Consider the following 12,140-nt stretch of genomic DNA (forward strand, 5'->3'; position numbering starts at 1 on the left):
TGTGCCTACCTTTTTGTTTACTTCCCTCTGAAAGAAGGGTAGTTCCCTTGCCCTGGTGGGAACCAAGGGCCAGGAAGTGGGGACAATCTGGAGATTTGCTTTGAAAGCACATTCCTGTCTGAACGTTTGGCGCACAAAATAGTGTCACACCTAATAATTAGAAAACATACAAGGAAAACTATTTCCAGTTTTTGAATGTGATCAGATGCTTAGAAATGTATCAGCTTCAGATATATAAAAGCAATGCTCAGAAAGAAATAAAAATAGCCACGTAAACATCGATCTAGCTAATTACCAGCATTCCCAGCCTTCCTCCTCCTCTTTTTTTTTTTTCCCTTTGTCCTGCTGGTTTCCACCCAGAGCCTGTGGAAAGAGAGTTCCTATCATGGTTTCCACTGAGAAATGAGTGGAAGAGAGAGAATATAAGATGACTTCCACAGGGTTTGCTATTCCATGTGCTCTCATGCAGGTGGGATGAAGCTTTGCAAGAAACACAACAGGAACTGCTGGCTGCTTGGACTCATGAACCGAAGTGCCACACAGCATCAGCATCCACCACAGAGGTCAGGAAAGTATACACCAGGCAATGAAAACCATAAATAGACAATGTCCCTTTCACCAAATTAGTTAATTAGTTAACTGTGAATCTGGTTTGGTTCCTGCATAATTACTTTTCAATAGGTGATTTTAAAGTTAACTGTGATCCTTATATAAAGATATTTAGCAATTATGCAAAACTCTACAGAGGTTATAAATCTATGCTTTGACACAAGAAGTTATATGTTATCCATTCCTACCTGTGAGTGATAACAGGATTGAATTTGATTGGTTAGGAGAGGATCTAATAAAAATAAGGATTGAAAAAACCCAGCTCATATCAGCTCAATCACCTTGCGTGGTCACCACTTCTTTGATGTGGCTATTAACTTCGTATTTTGTTAGTATGTGACAGGCTCTTTTGACAGGCTCTGTGGCTTCACATGTAGAGCAAACAGCATAGTTTCAAGAAGAAACAAGTTAAGACAAGCAGTGTTCTCTCTCTGCCTCCATACTTTGCCCCTCTGCTCTACACTCACACATCTTCCCCTGAATGAGAAACTAAGGCATAACACTAATGTACAAGCTGAGAGGGTATTGGCCCCTACTTAAAAGATGCCTGAACCACAGATCCCTGGGGAGGTAAAATCCTATGCCAACAAGACACACGTGTATATCTATCTCCTCTTCTCTGATACTCTGTCGCCAATACCAGCTACTGAGCCTAGCCAAAGGTAGGACACAGGGCTACAGGACTTTGGCTTTTGTTCTGATCCAGATCAGTCACCTTAAAGTTCAGGGAATACAGTAAGAAGATGCATATCAGCACTGAAAAGGCTAGCTTTTGCCTAATGAGAATATTTAAGCTATATTGAGCAGTACAAAATTCATGTCTTATCAGACAAAAGCAGAACACGTGCTTTACCTTAATGCTTCAGATCTTTCTGAAGAACAAATCACAGAACTACAATAAAGCAACAGTTCACATTAAAAAAGACTTCAAGAGGATTATAAGGAGATAGAAACACTCTCCACCCAAACTAAGCCAATACTGCAATGAAGCGATTAACTAAGCAGAGTCCATCGCACCGAACAGGAGACTAATCTTCGTCAAGAATACAAGGTTTTACTTTTAGCGATAGTACCACACAAACTTTAAAAAAATCATATACACATGAAAAGACTTCGAAATGAAAGCACCTTGATCCTCCCTTGGAAAAAAAAGTAAACAGTCAAACTGACTGCTACAAAGCATTGTAGCATTTCATGTTTAATGTGTCCATTAACGATCTAGATGATGGGGCAGAGTGTACCCTCAGCAAGTTTGCTGATGACACCAAACTGGGAGGAGTGCCTGATAATGCCAGAGGGTCACACTGCCATCCAAAGGGGTCTTGACAGGCTGGAGAAATGGGCTGACAAGAGCCTCAAAGTTCAGCAAGGCTAAGTGCAAAGTCCTGCACCTGCGAAGGAACAACCCCAGGCATCACCATATGCTTGGGACCACCCAGCTGGAAAGCAGCTTGGCAGAAAAAGACCTGGGGGTCCTGGTGGGCACAATGTTGAACATGAGCCAGTAATGTGCCCTTGTGGCCAAAAAAAGGCTAATGGTATCCTGGGCTGCATTAGACAAAGTCTTGCCAGCAGGTCAATGGAGGTAATCCTTCTACCCAGCACTGGTGAAGCCACACCTGAAGTGCTGGGTCCAGCGCTGAGCTCCTCAGTACAAGAGAGACATGGACATACTGGAGAGAGTCCAATGAAGGGACATCCAAAGATGATGAAGGGACTGGAACACCTCTCCTTTGAGGAAAGGCTGAGAGAGCTGGGTCTGATCAGCCTGGAGGAGAGGAGGCTCAAGGGGATCTCACCAATGTATATAAATACCTGAAGGGAGGCTGCAAAGAAGACAGAGCCAGGCTCTTTTCAGTGGTGTCCAGTGACAGGATCAGAGGCAATGGGCACAAACGGAAATGTGGGAAGGTTGTCTGAACATCAGGAAATGCTTTTTTAATGAGAGGGTGAACAAGCACTGGCACAGGTTGCCCAGGGAGGTTGTGGAGCCTCCATCCTTGGTGATACTCAGAAGCCATCTGGACTCAGTTCTGGGCAACCGGCTCTAGGTGGTTCTGCTTGAGCAAGGGGTTCAACCAGATGACCTCCAGAGGTCACTTCCAACCTCGACCATTCTCTGATTCTGTCATTTCAAATGCAACCCTGCACAGGCAAGAACACTCAACACAGACCTATAGAATTGAGCCTATTCCAAACAGTCTGCATTCCTGTTACCTCCTGCAAATCCAAGTCTCTTTGGCTTCTTATAAAAATCCAGTCAAAATTATTTTCTCTGGCTTCTCCAGGAAAAAGCAACTTTCCTGTGCTTTCTAAAGAAAATGAGCAATGCACCTATTACATACATAAACCAGAGACAAATGTTGCCTTAGCAAAGGAGTTGACCAGAGTTACTTGCACAGAAGAATTGCCTGAGGAGAAAGTGAGGCCGCTACTCTTTCTGGTATGGTAGATGTATGAAGAACTCGGGACACCTGTCTGGCTCAATTTATTAATTATGAACATATAGACTTACTGATGTACTTTCCTATATTCTTGTTTCATTCTTCTTATGTAAAGGAGATAGGATTTGACTTCTGGGTAACAGCCCCTCTTTATCTGCTGTAAGAAACAGAGGATTGAAAATAGGAAGATTCCTGTGTTAAAACTGCTTAAAAAGGATAAGAGCTTAATATGGTAGAGAAATTAAAACCAGAGGAGAGCATGCCACAAAAAGATCAAGTTAATTGGATCCTAGACTCTCTGAAGGATGCTTACACTTAAATATACACCCAAAATAACTTGTGTTTTATTAGTGAGGTTTAGAGAAACTTTACAAAATCATGTCATTATTTTTCCAACTACTACAAAGTAATTAAGACATCGTCATCTGCTTTTCCTACAGGGATACAACCATGAGAGAATGACGCTTCAACTAATGGGAAAACTTGTAATATAAAGTAGTTTTGAAGGTGGGCTGAGGGTCCAAGGAGTAACAGTATTAATATCTGTACTCCAGGAATGCACCTTATGAACCAAGCATAGCAGCCACATGGGTCTTCCGACTCACAAATAAAATGTCTGCACACTCCTCTAGAAGCCTGGCAATGGTTCAAAGGGGCACTTAGCCAAGATAACGATGTAAAGTCCACAGATTTCAACAACTTGGACTGTGGAATCTCTCTCCCCAGTTTCCCCTCTGCTCTGAAATTCAGTGAATTCAGAGAAACACACACCCAAAGATTGAGCTCAAGACTCTTCAAAGATACAGTCCAAAGCCCTATTACATATCACCACTGTCTCCTGGACACTGAATTTCTGAACACATTACAAAGTATCACTAATAACCTGATTTGTCTAGCATTTATGACGGTGGGTGATATGACCAGAGGTGCAAAAAAATAAAATCTACTATTCATCAGACAAAGAACTTAATACTGGAGGACAGAGATATGGGTCATTTTGCAAAACTGGTACAAAAAGTGTTGGCCTATTTGCAAGCAGGGAGTATATATGCAGACTACCTGATACATTTACTTCTATCTGCCACCTAGTGCTCTCCTAGGCATATTTTTAAGTCTGTTACTATACTGAACACATAAACCAGGTAGCAAAATTGAGGATACATCTCTGGAGCAAGTCCAGATATCTCACTTTTTTTCCAGACAAAACAAGTACTAGTGGAATTTGGAAAGTGAATTTCAGTCCACAGCTTTCTCAAATGGAAATACTTCAGAGTTTTCCTGTATGAGGAAAAAAATAATGCTCCTATGAGAAGTACTTGCCGGGGGAAACTCCCTCTTCACAGTGTTTTGGCATCACCAGGGACCCGCCAAATTGCTGTTTTTCCCGTATAAAATCCCTAAAGGGATTTCAGACGAGAAAGGCAGAAATATCACTACCAGACATACTTAGATAATAAGAACTGCTCCTGATGGCAGACTAAGTCCAGGAAGGGAAACAATTAAGAATATCATCACAAATCCTGCCAAAACTTGAACCTAACGACTTAGAGGGAAGACTGCTTGCCATGTCAAAGCAAGTACAAGAAACAAAATAGCCTATTTCATATTAATGAACTCATACAAACAGGTCAGTTTACCAGAACTTGTGACTTCTGGAAGAACAGTCAGAAGACAGTAGAGGAAAACATGTGGAGGAAAACTGTTTTTCTTTTCTTTTCTGTTGCTAACTTGGATTTACCAGGGACATGAAGACAATTCCATATTGGAACTATAAATCAAGGTGTAGGCCTTCCCTTGCTTTGACCCCACCACCAAAGAGCTGTTTGGGTTGGGTGAAGAAATGTTAAAAAGAAAAACTACATTCACCTAGTAAAAACATAAAAAATTGTTATAATTTATGACTCAAATAAAATTTAGAAGTACACTGCAGCCAAGAAAATGGTGATTTTATTCACGGTCCCTGCAGGATTGCCTGAGTGTAAGACATACCAAACAGGGACCAACCAAATTTCGATTATTTTACAAAGTTTTGCTAACAAACCACATCAGAATGCAACATCAGCTTCATCTCCTCCTGACAGCCACTTTTAACATGCCAAGTCAACCAAGAAATTGATCACAACTGCTGTGATGAAAACTACTTGTTTCTTGGTGCACAAGATCACTTTTCTGATAAATATTGCCAATTTCAGATAAATATTCCAGTAGTTTTTTTAAGAGCTCTGAACAATGACACAGTACAAGAACTGATTACAGGGCAAAGTTCTTTACTGACTGAAGATCAGTACATTTGTTACTGTAACTTGGAAAGTCTACACAATTGTATATATCAAGTATACATGAGCTGGGGCACAGGGGACGTCTTTGGGCACTTAATTTCTACAGTTCCATGTTAAGTAGCAAAAGGAGCAGGAAGACTTTGAGAGCATGATAGACTTGTTCTCAAGAGCAAGTAAGCAACAAGTCAAAAGAAAGAAACTGTTGGTGTCATCTTGTTCATTCTTACATATCACAGCTACTGTTCCTCCCAGTATCTCCCTCAAGTTCCAGTGCAGACAACCCTGAAGACCTCAAGAAATTACTTTCCCAGAAATTGCAAATTTACTGGCCACCAAGGGAAAATATAAATAGACGATTAATCAGATGGACCTATTCAGGAATTAAGTCAACTAAAAGTAATGACAGCACCAAGCTTCCTGTAAAAGGAAGGGGAAAGGGAGAGCGCCTTCTACAACATATACAAGAATCACAGTAATGCCAGAGAAACCATGTTAAAAAAAAAGTAAAAAAAAAATTCAATACAATCCAGCCACTGAGCTGGGAACTGAAGACCAGCTCTAAGTGAAGGTGAGACATTAAATCATTGACTGGAACTACTTTTGGTAAAACGTCATAATTGAATTAAATATCCTACCCTACTCTGATTTTTCTTCAAAAAAATTAATCAGAGTAATTGTGTTAACCCTTTCAGGGTCTTTAAATGTATACCATCCCTCCCAGGAAACTGCATTTGTACTAAAGTTTAGAACTACAATGAATGTAATTCTTCTGTTAAAGCTCAAAATGAAATAATGACATTTCAATGTGATGTACATTATAAAACTGGAAATTTTCATTACCAAGAATATCTTACGGACTGCCAGTCAGAAAAGTATCTGACACCTCTACACCTGTATTATGGTACCACATGTCTGTACAGATGTGGAATATGTAAGGATCTTGGTCACATATCTAAACACCCAGGTTTTGAGATACTGGGCAACAACTCCTGTTCATCATCCCTCGCTCTCTAATAATCACTGTTGTCAATGAAGTTTGGCTTCCACAAACCAAAGACCTTATCATTACACAAAATGATCTGGAAACAATACTAAAGCCATGACAAAGTAAATTGTATTTCGTCCTTCCCCCCCCCCCCCCCCCCCCCCGGCTGTGAGAGCACACAGATCAATACTCCTCAGCATAAGAATTCCGCAGCGAAATTTTCATTTGTTACAAACAGCAACAAAAGGGCCCCAAGCATGCCCTGTCACTTCCAGTTTAGAAGGAAACGCACTAATAAACTCTTCCCCCTGGGTCAGCTTTGACAATGGGCAATACTATGCCAGCTCTTATTAAAGGCAATTCGTATCAGTGGCCCAAAAATTTCCTTTAAAATTATCATCTTTTGTATCCATGTAGCAGGATGTCAGCTTTAAAGTGCCACTGAGATATAAGACCTGTCATTATGGTTAATTTTCAGTACAGTTTTAACACCAGGGTAGCTGATCCCTAAGGGTATGCTTTTTTGGCTAACAAGATTTATTTAGTGGTTATCCAGACAAACAAGAAAATATATTACTGTATATTGCTTTTCAAATATAACAGCAAGCAATAAATCCTACTATAAAACATAAATCTTTTTTCTCTACCATGACGTCAAATAAATGAAAATGTTTTTTGAAGATTAATCTTTTTCTTTTATTCTTCTTTTTAAAAAAAGTGTGTATATATATACACACACATACATATATATTAAAAAAAAGTTAAAATTCTTGTGCTTCCAATCCAAAAAGCACACAAAAAGTAGAATTAACCTTAAAATATAAAATCTATATAGCTGTTGTATATATAGCTAGATAGCAGGTTTATGTTTCAGGCCATAAAGATGGTATTCTCTATCAAATAACCTAAGCTTCTCAGCAGGACAATATGCTGCATTTAAAAAGAGAGTCCTATAAAGTTTGATACTGTTATCTCATTTTTTGAGAGAAACAGTGTTTCAAACAACATTTTATTGCTCTATTATACTAGAAAAGAATAGAAAACTTCATTTATTGGATAAATACATTGATTTGCCCTGCTTGTCTAACAACAAAACAAAAAAATCTGTTTTCATGCTGTAACAGGACTGATTTCATTTTATTAGGATGAAGACTGTCTTGCACTTTGCTAGACAAAAGGTACATCTAACAGAATAAAAAAAAAAAGCTGTTAACATATTGTCTAAATCCTTGTATGGTCAGCAAAGCCCATTTTTATTGATGTTATCTAGAAAGCATAAAACCTAGCTGACCTCAATCAACTGGTCTCCCAGGGAAAAGACCTCTGCCAGCAAATGCCAGATACCAACTATCTTAGAGCATTTCCTATGCTACTTTTGCTTCTACAAGCTGAGGACAAACTTGCATTCCCTGTCCCAGCTCCAGACGCAGTGGCTGACTCCCAGATGCTGACTGACCAAGAGCCCACTGCTGGACCAATGGGTCAAGCGAGAGCCCATTGTGCAACTGATCCCTGCACTTACCTGTCCAAAACAGCCGCCGCACTGGGCATCAGCACAACAGATTTTATACACGACTTCTTTTTTCCAGTTAAAAAACATTAAGCCTCATCACAACTAAGAGTGAAATGGGCAATTTTGCAGGTGACATAATTGGGCAAGGAGAGGCTTAACAGCTTATCCCAGGCCCAACAGCATGTGACTTTCAGAAGTGAAAACTGAACTGAACTCCCATATTCAGCTATATCCTTGGCCAGTCAAGTTTACATGCTTCCAGAACACAAAATGCATAAATAAGAAAATTACCAACCCAACATCGCCACACACAAGCTATGGTTGCACCCCAGCAGGCTTCTGAGTGAACTGCAGTAAAAAAGTTATTTCAAGTGAAAAAAGCAAGTTCTTTTTCTTCCTCCGTCTTCAGAGGCTGAAAATCATCACAGAACATCTCCGTAATGCTCTTAGTCCTTGAGTAGGTGAAAATTTACAACTATTTTTATATACCTGTCTTCCAAATAACAGTACAAAGTTATTACTTGCTATACTACCTGACTGCTCAAGGCAACAGGTTTTAAAAGGGAATGTTAACTAAGTACAATGGAATCTCTCTTACCTGTAAAAGTATTTATGAAAAGTTAAGCAGTTTTCACCTTAAGTTCAACAAATAGCATCTACAGAAAACCATACAGGCATGTTACACACATTGCAGGATCAGGGTTTTTACACAGGTGCATTCTATGGAAAGCAACTGTAAGAAGTTTTGCAAACTAGTCTTTCATTTTATGACAATTTCAGAAATTTCACAGGGCTATCTTTGTATGATCATTTCAGATCAAGGCATCTGTAGGCTAAATAAAAGGTGTAAGTAGAAAGCATTGGTATTAAGAGCATTTAACTGGATAAAATGAAAGCTATTAAAACTTTACCTCGAACAATAAGTTGAGCAAAATTTGACACTCCAGAACCTCTCTCTGACTGAGTTACACAGCGGTATAAATCCTGGTCGGTTTTTGTCACCTCTTGCAACTTAAAGGTAGCAGCAAATCTTCTGTGATTGATATTTTTAGTCTGAGCAACTGGAATATCTTCCCCATTTCTTCTCTGAAAATAAGAGTAACCAAGGCAGAGTTATCTTGTAAGAATACAAAAGACATTTATCATGTTCATCATACCAAGAATACATAAAAAAAAACCCAAAACCCCAAATGCATTCAGTCCGTGCTGCATTTCCATGGTAGAAGAGTTCAGTGCTGAGGTCCCATCAAGAGACAAGCGTACTCAAAAGCATTTCAGATTCAAGTTTGGGGGTGAAAAGCACCGTCAGGCTTTTGCCTGCCACAAAACGTGACCACGACATACTCAACTGCCACTGCTTCATAGCTGGAACCATCCTAGGAGAGCCCAGCAGTAGCAGCTGTACTCCTAAGAAAATTCATTCAACTTTAAATAAAATTATAACAGACACACTGTGTGTATTGTAAGAAATATTTAAACAAACCTGGCATTGAGGGATTTCACAGGTTTTCAACAGCTCTTTTTCAGCAACCAGCCAATCTTTCCTTTTTAATGCTACCTTTTATCTGTCCAAATTCAATACTTTCTAAAATTGTACCTTTGTTAAACTAAGCAGCACCTATCTACCTAAAGCTAGCTGAAATAAAAAGGGAAGGGAAGGAAAGGAAGCCACTAAAAGAGGAATAATGTATATCTCATTTAAAGGAAGGAGCTTAAAGAGTTCTGAAAAAATCACAGCTACCACAAATCACTGAAAAATTTAATCTGTCTGGAGCTGCGGGGCAGGACGAGAGGTCAGTAAGGTAGAAACAGTTTGAGCTCTTTTGTGACCCTTTTTCCTTATTACCATTCACATTAAATGCTCAATTTTGATTTTAATCGAAAAACAGACTCTCCACCGAAAGTGGAGAGCATTAAAAAAAACCCCCAAAACATGCACCAAGTGAACAAACGATGTCACTGCTCTCTCCCATGGATCAACCGCATGTTATTCCCCAACCAGGATACAGTTTCTGAGCACTCAGCTTTGTTCAGTCCCCAGAAAGACATCATCATTTCCTTGTAACTGCATTGCCTGTGCTGCTCGATACGTAGCAAAATGTGACCTCCACAGCCATTTTTAGCTCTAATCAACCCCTGGAATGAGAAACTTCATTGAGGTCTTAAACTTCGAGCTTTCTGTCTAACACAAGAAGCGCTACTGCTGAGCCACAGAATGTAATAACCTGAAAGCCTGTGGCAAAATACAATGGGAGGAAAAGGAGATGAGTTAATGCTGCATGTGTATATTACCCAGCCTCCTGTCACAGGCAGGAGTACTTCGTAATACTCAAACACTTCATTTTACATCTACCCTTCATGATCTTAGCATGGGTTAGTCACTCTCCAAGCAGTTTTGTGGTAGATTAGCCAGGGGTTCAGCACTACTGCAAACTCACTGAAACAAGCGTTCATTTTAACTATTAATATGTTTAAACAAATGAATTTCAGCTTCTACCATTTTTCTTGCAGCAGTCAAAGCACCCACCCCATGCTTCACTGCAAGCTTTGGGTAAAAATGTTCATTTATACCAACCTGGCAGATTTCAGTCACTGGTATTCCACTACAAAGACCACACCATCACCTTTATCAACAGCAGCTTTATTGGTGTGACTCTTCCTCATTTCATGAGGACAACAACTAGTTTCCCCGCCCGCCACCCTCTTTGCCATTACACCAGAAATGGCAGGGAGCTGTTACCCAGGGGTAAGCTTAGCCTGCAACACTGGGCCAGAAAGTACAGTGAGATGCAAAGAGTGAAATCAGATCTCCAAAAGAAGACGGCACATGAGACACTTCCAAAAGGTACTCTCACTGCTTCTCCCTAAAACAGTTGCCAGCCCATAATCACCAAAAGCCTGCTTATCACATGGATGCTATCTGACAGGGTGCTCACAGGGCAAAAGCAATGGAGTTTGGGCACTTGGAAACCTGGATCCACCACAGCACAGCCGAGTCACCCTGCTGCAGGCATCGGCTCCTTCCTCAGCTCTGTGAATATCTGTCTCCTATTAAGAAGAATTAAGGAAGTTTGCTGATGCCTGCAGAGACTCCTATGAATGAAACGCCTTATTGAACTTCAGGCATCAATGAAATTATTAAATTCCAACATCATGCAAATGAGGGGCGATGTTAACGGCTTTATTTTGGTGCTGCTTAAGCTACAGTAAAATTATTTTGTGGGAGGTGTACGTCCCCCTCCGGTTAGCTGGCTTCTCCTGATAGCAAAAGAGAAATCCGAAAGCAGGATTTTCAAGCTGCTTTCTACACCCTCCCCAGTTTCAACCAAAGGCTTGAACTCTCTGGAATGATAACTTAATATAAAACTTAGATCTAGTGCCTTGAAATAACGAAAATAAACAAACCTCATGGTACTTTCTTCCTCTCGTGCTTGTCTGTGCCCTCCCAGAGTCCATGCTCTCATTGCCACACCACAGCCAGCCAGCAAAGGGAAGTCAAGCTCCCCCACTAAACACAAACTTGCCATACAAATGTTAAAATGACCAAGCAGCATATAATAAACAGAAGGCGTATTTATAAAAATGGTATGACAGTAGACTTGACAAGTAACCCCTGTAATACAGTCATTCTTGCTCTGCTACGAAGGCAAAAATAAACATTCCTTAAAATGAAGGACTATGTTCAATACGTCCAGTGCTTTAAATCTGAATGCCAAGCGTTCAGTCTGCAGCAAAGAAGCACATCCAAGCTTGCTGTGTAAAATAATTTACCCTCTGAAGCTCAGAACTTGCTTACTTAAGCTCATCTGCGTGCTTCATGTCGAGAAACAAAGCGAATTGGACTCCTACTTAAAATGAAATATTAATGCACTTTCAGAGCAATTAATCAAAATGAAATTTAACAAGGTTTACAGTTCTACTCCAGCAACAAAACCTAGGATTTTCTTTTCTATTTACATCAGTGATTTCCTACCACTTTATCTTACAAGGCTTAGAGTAGTTGCTCAGATTTCTCTGTATTAGGATTTGTTTCTTGGGAATCCAACTGCACAATTACATCTTCAAAGTCTATCTTCATGTACAGATTACCCATTAAAATATTTTTCAGTCATTAAAATTATAGAAAGTTCAAACAGAAGAGAGTTCTCACTTAAAAATGAATGTTAAAGAAAATACCCTGCATTCATTCCAGTGCATATCCCTTACACCGGTAAGCCGTTAGCCAGTCAGAGTTCAGATGCACTGCCACGATCTCTTAATTAAATTCTTCTTTTTAATGTCAGGGCATTACTACTGATTTTAAAGGAGAC

The 12,140-nt window shown here is 39.8% G+C and overlaps 1 protein-coding gene across 6 annotated transcripts in view; it reads right to left on the bottom strand.

Annotated features, from left to right (window-relative positions):
* Positions 1 to 12,140, bottom strand: part of PTPRK (protein tyrosine phosphatase receptor type K) — a 417,854-nt gene that overhangs the window by 200,331 nt on the left and 205,383 nt on the right. For all 6 annotated transcript variants that reach the window (XM_075035665.1, XM_075035662.1, XM_075035664.1 and 3 more), the window contains exon 6: positions 8,742 to 8,916. In XM_075035665.1, the coding sequence (XP_074891766.1) occupies positions 8,742 to 8,916 (175 nt within the window). The remainder of the gene's footprint in view (positions 1 to 8,741; positions 8,917 to 12,140) is intronic.

This window comes from Buteo buteo, chromosome 9, assembly GCF_964188355.1.
Source record: "Buteo buteo chromosome 9, bButBut1.hap1.1, whole genome shotgun sequence".
In the NCBI taxonomy this organism is placed as follows: Eukaryota; Metazoa; Chordata; class Aves; order Accipitriformes; family Accipitridae; genus Buteo; species Buteo buteo.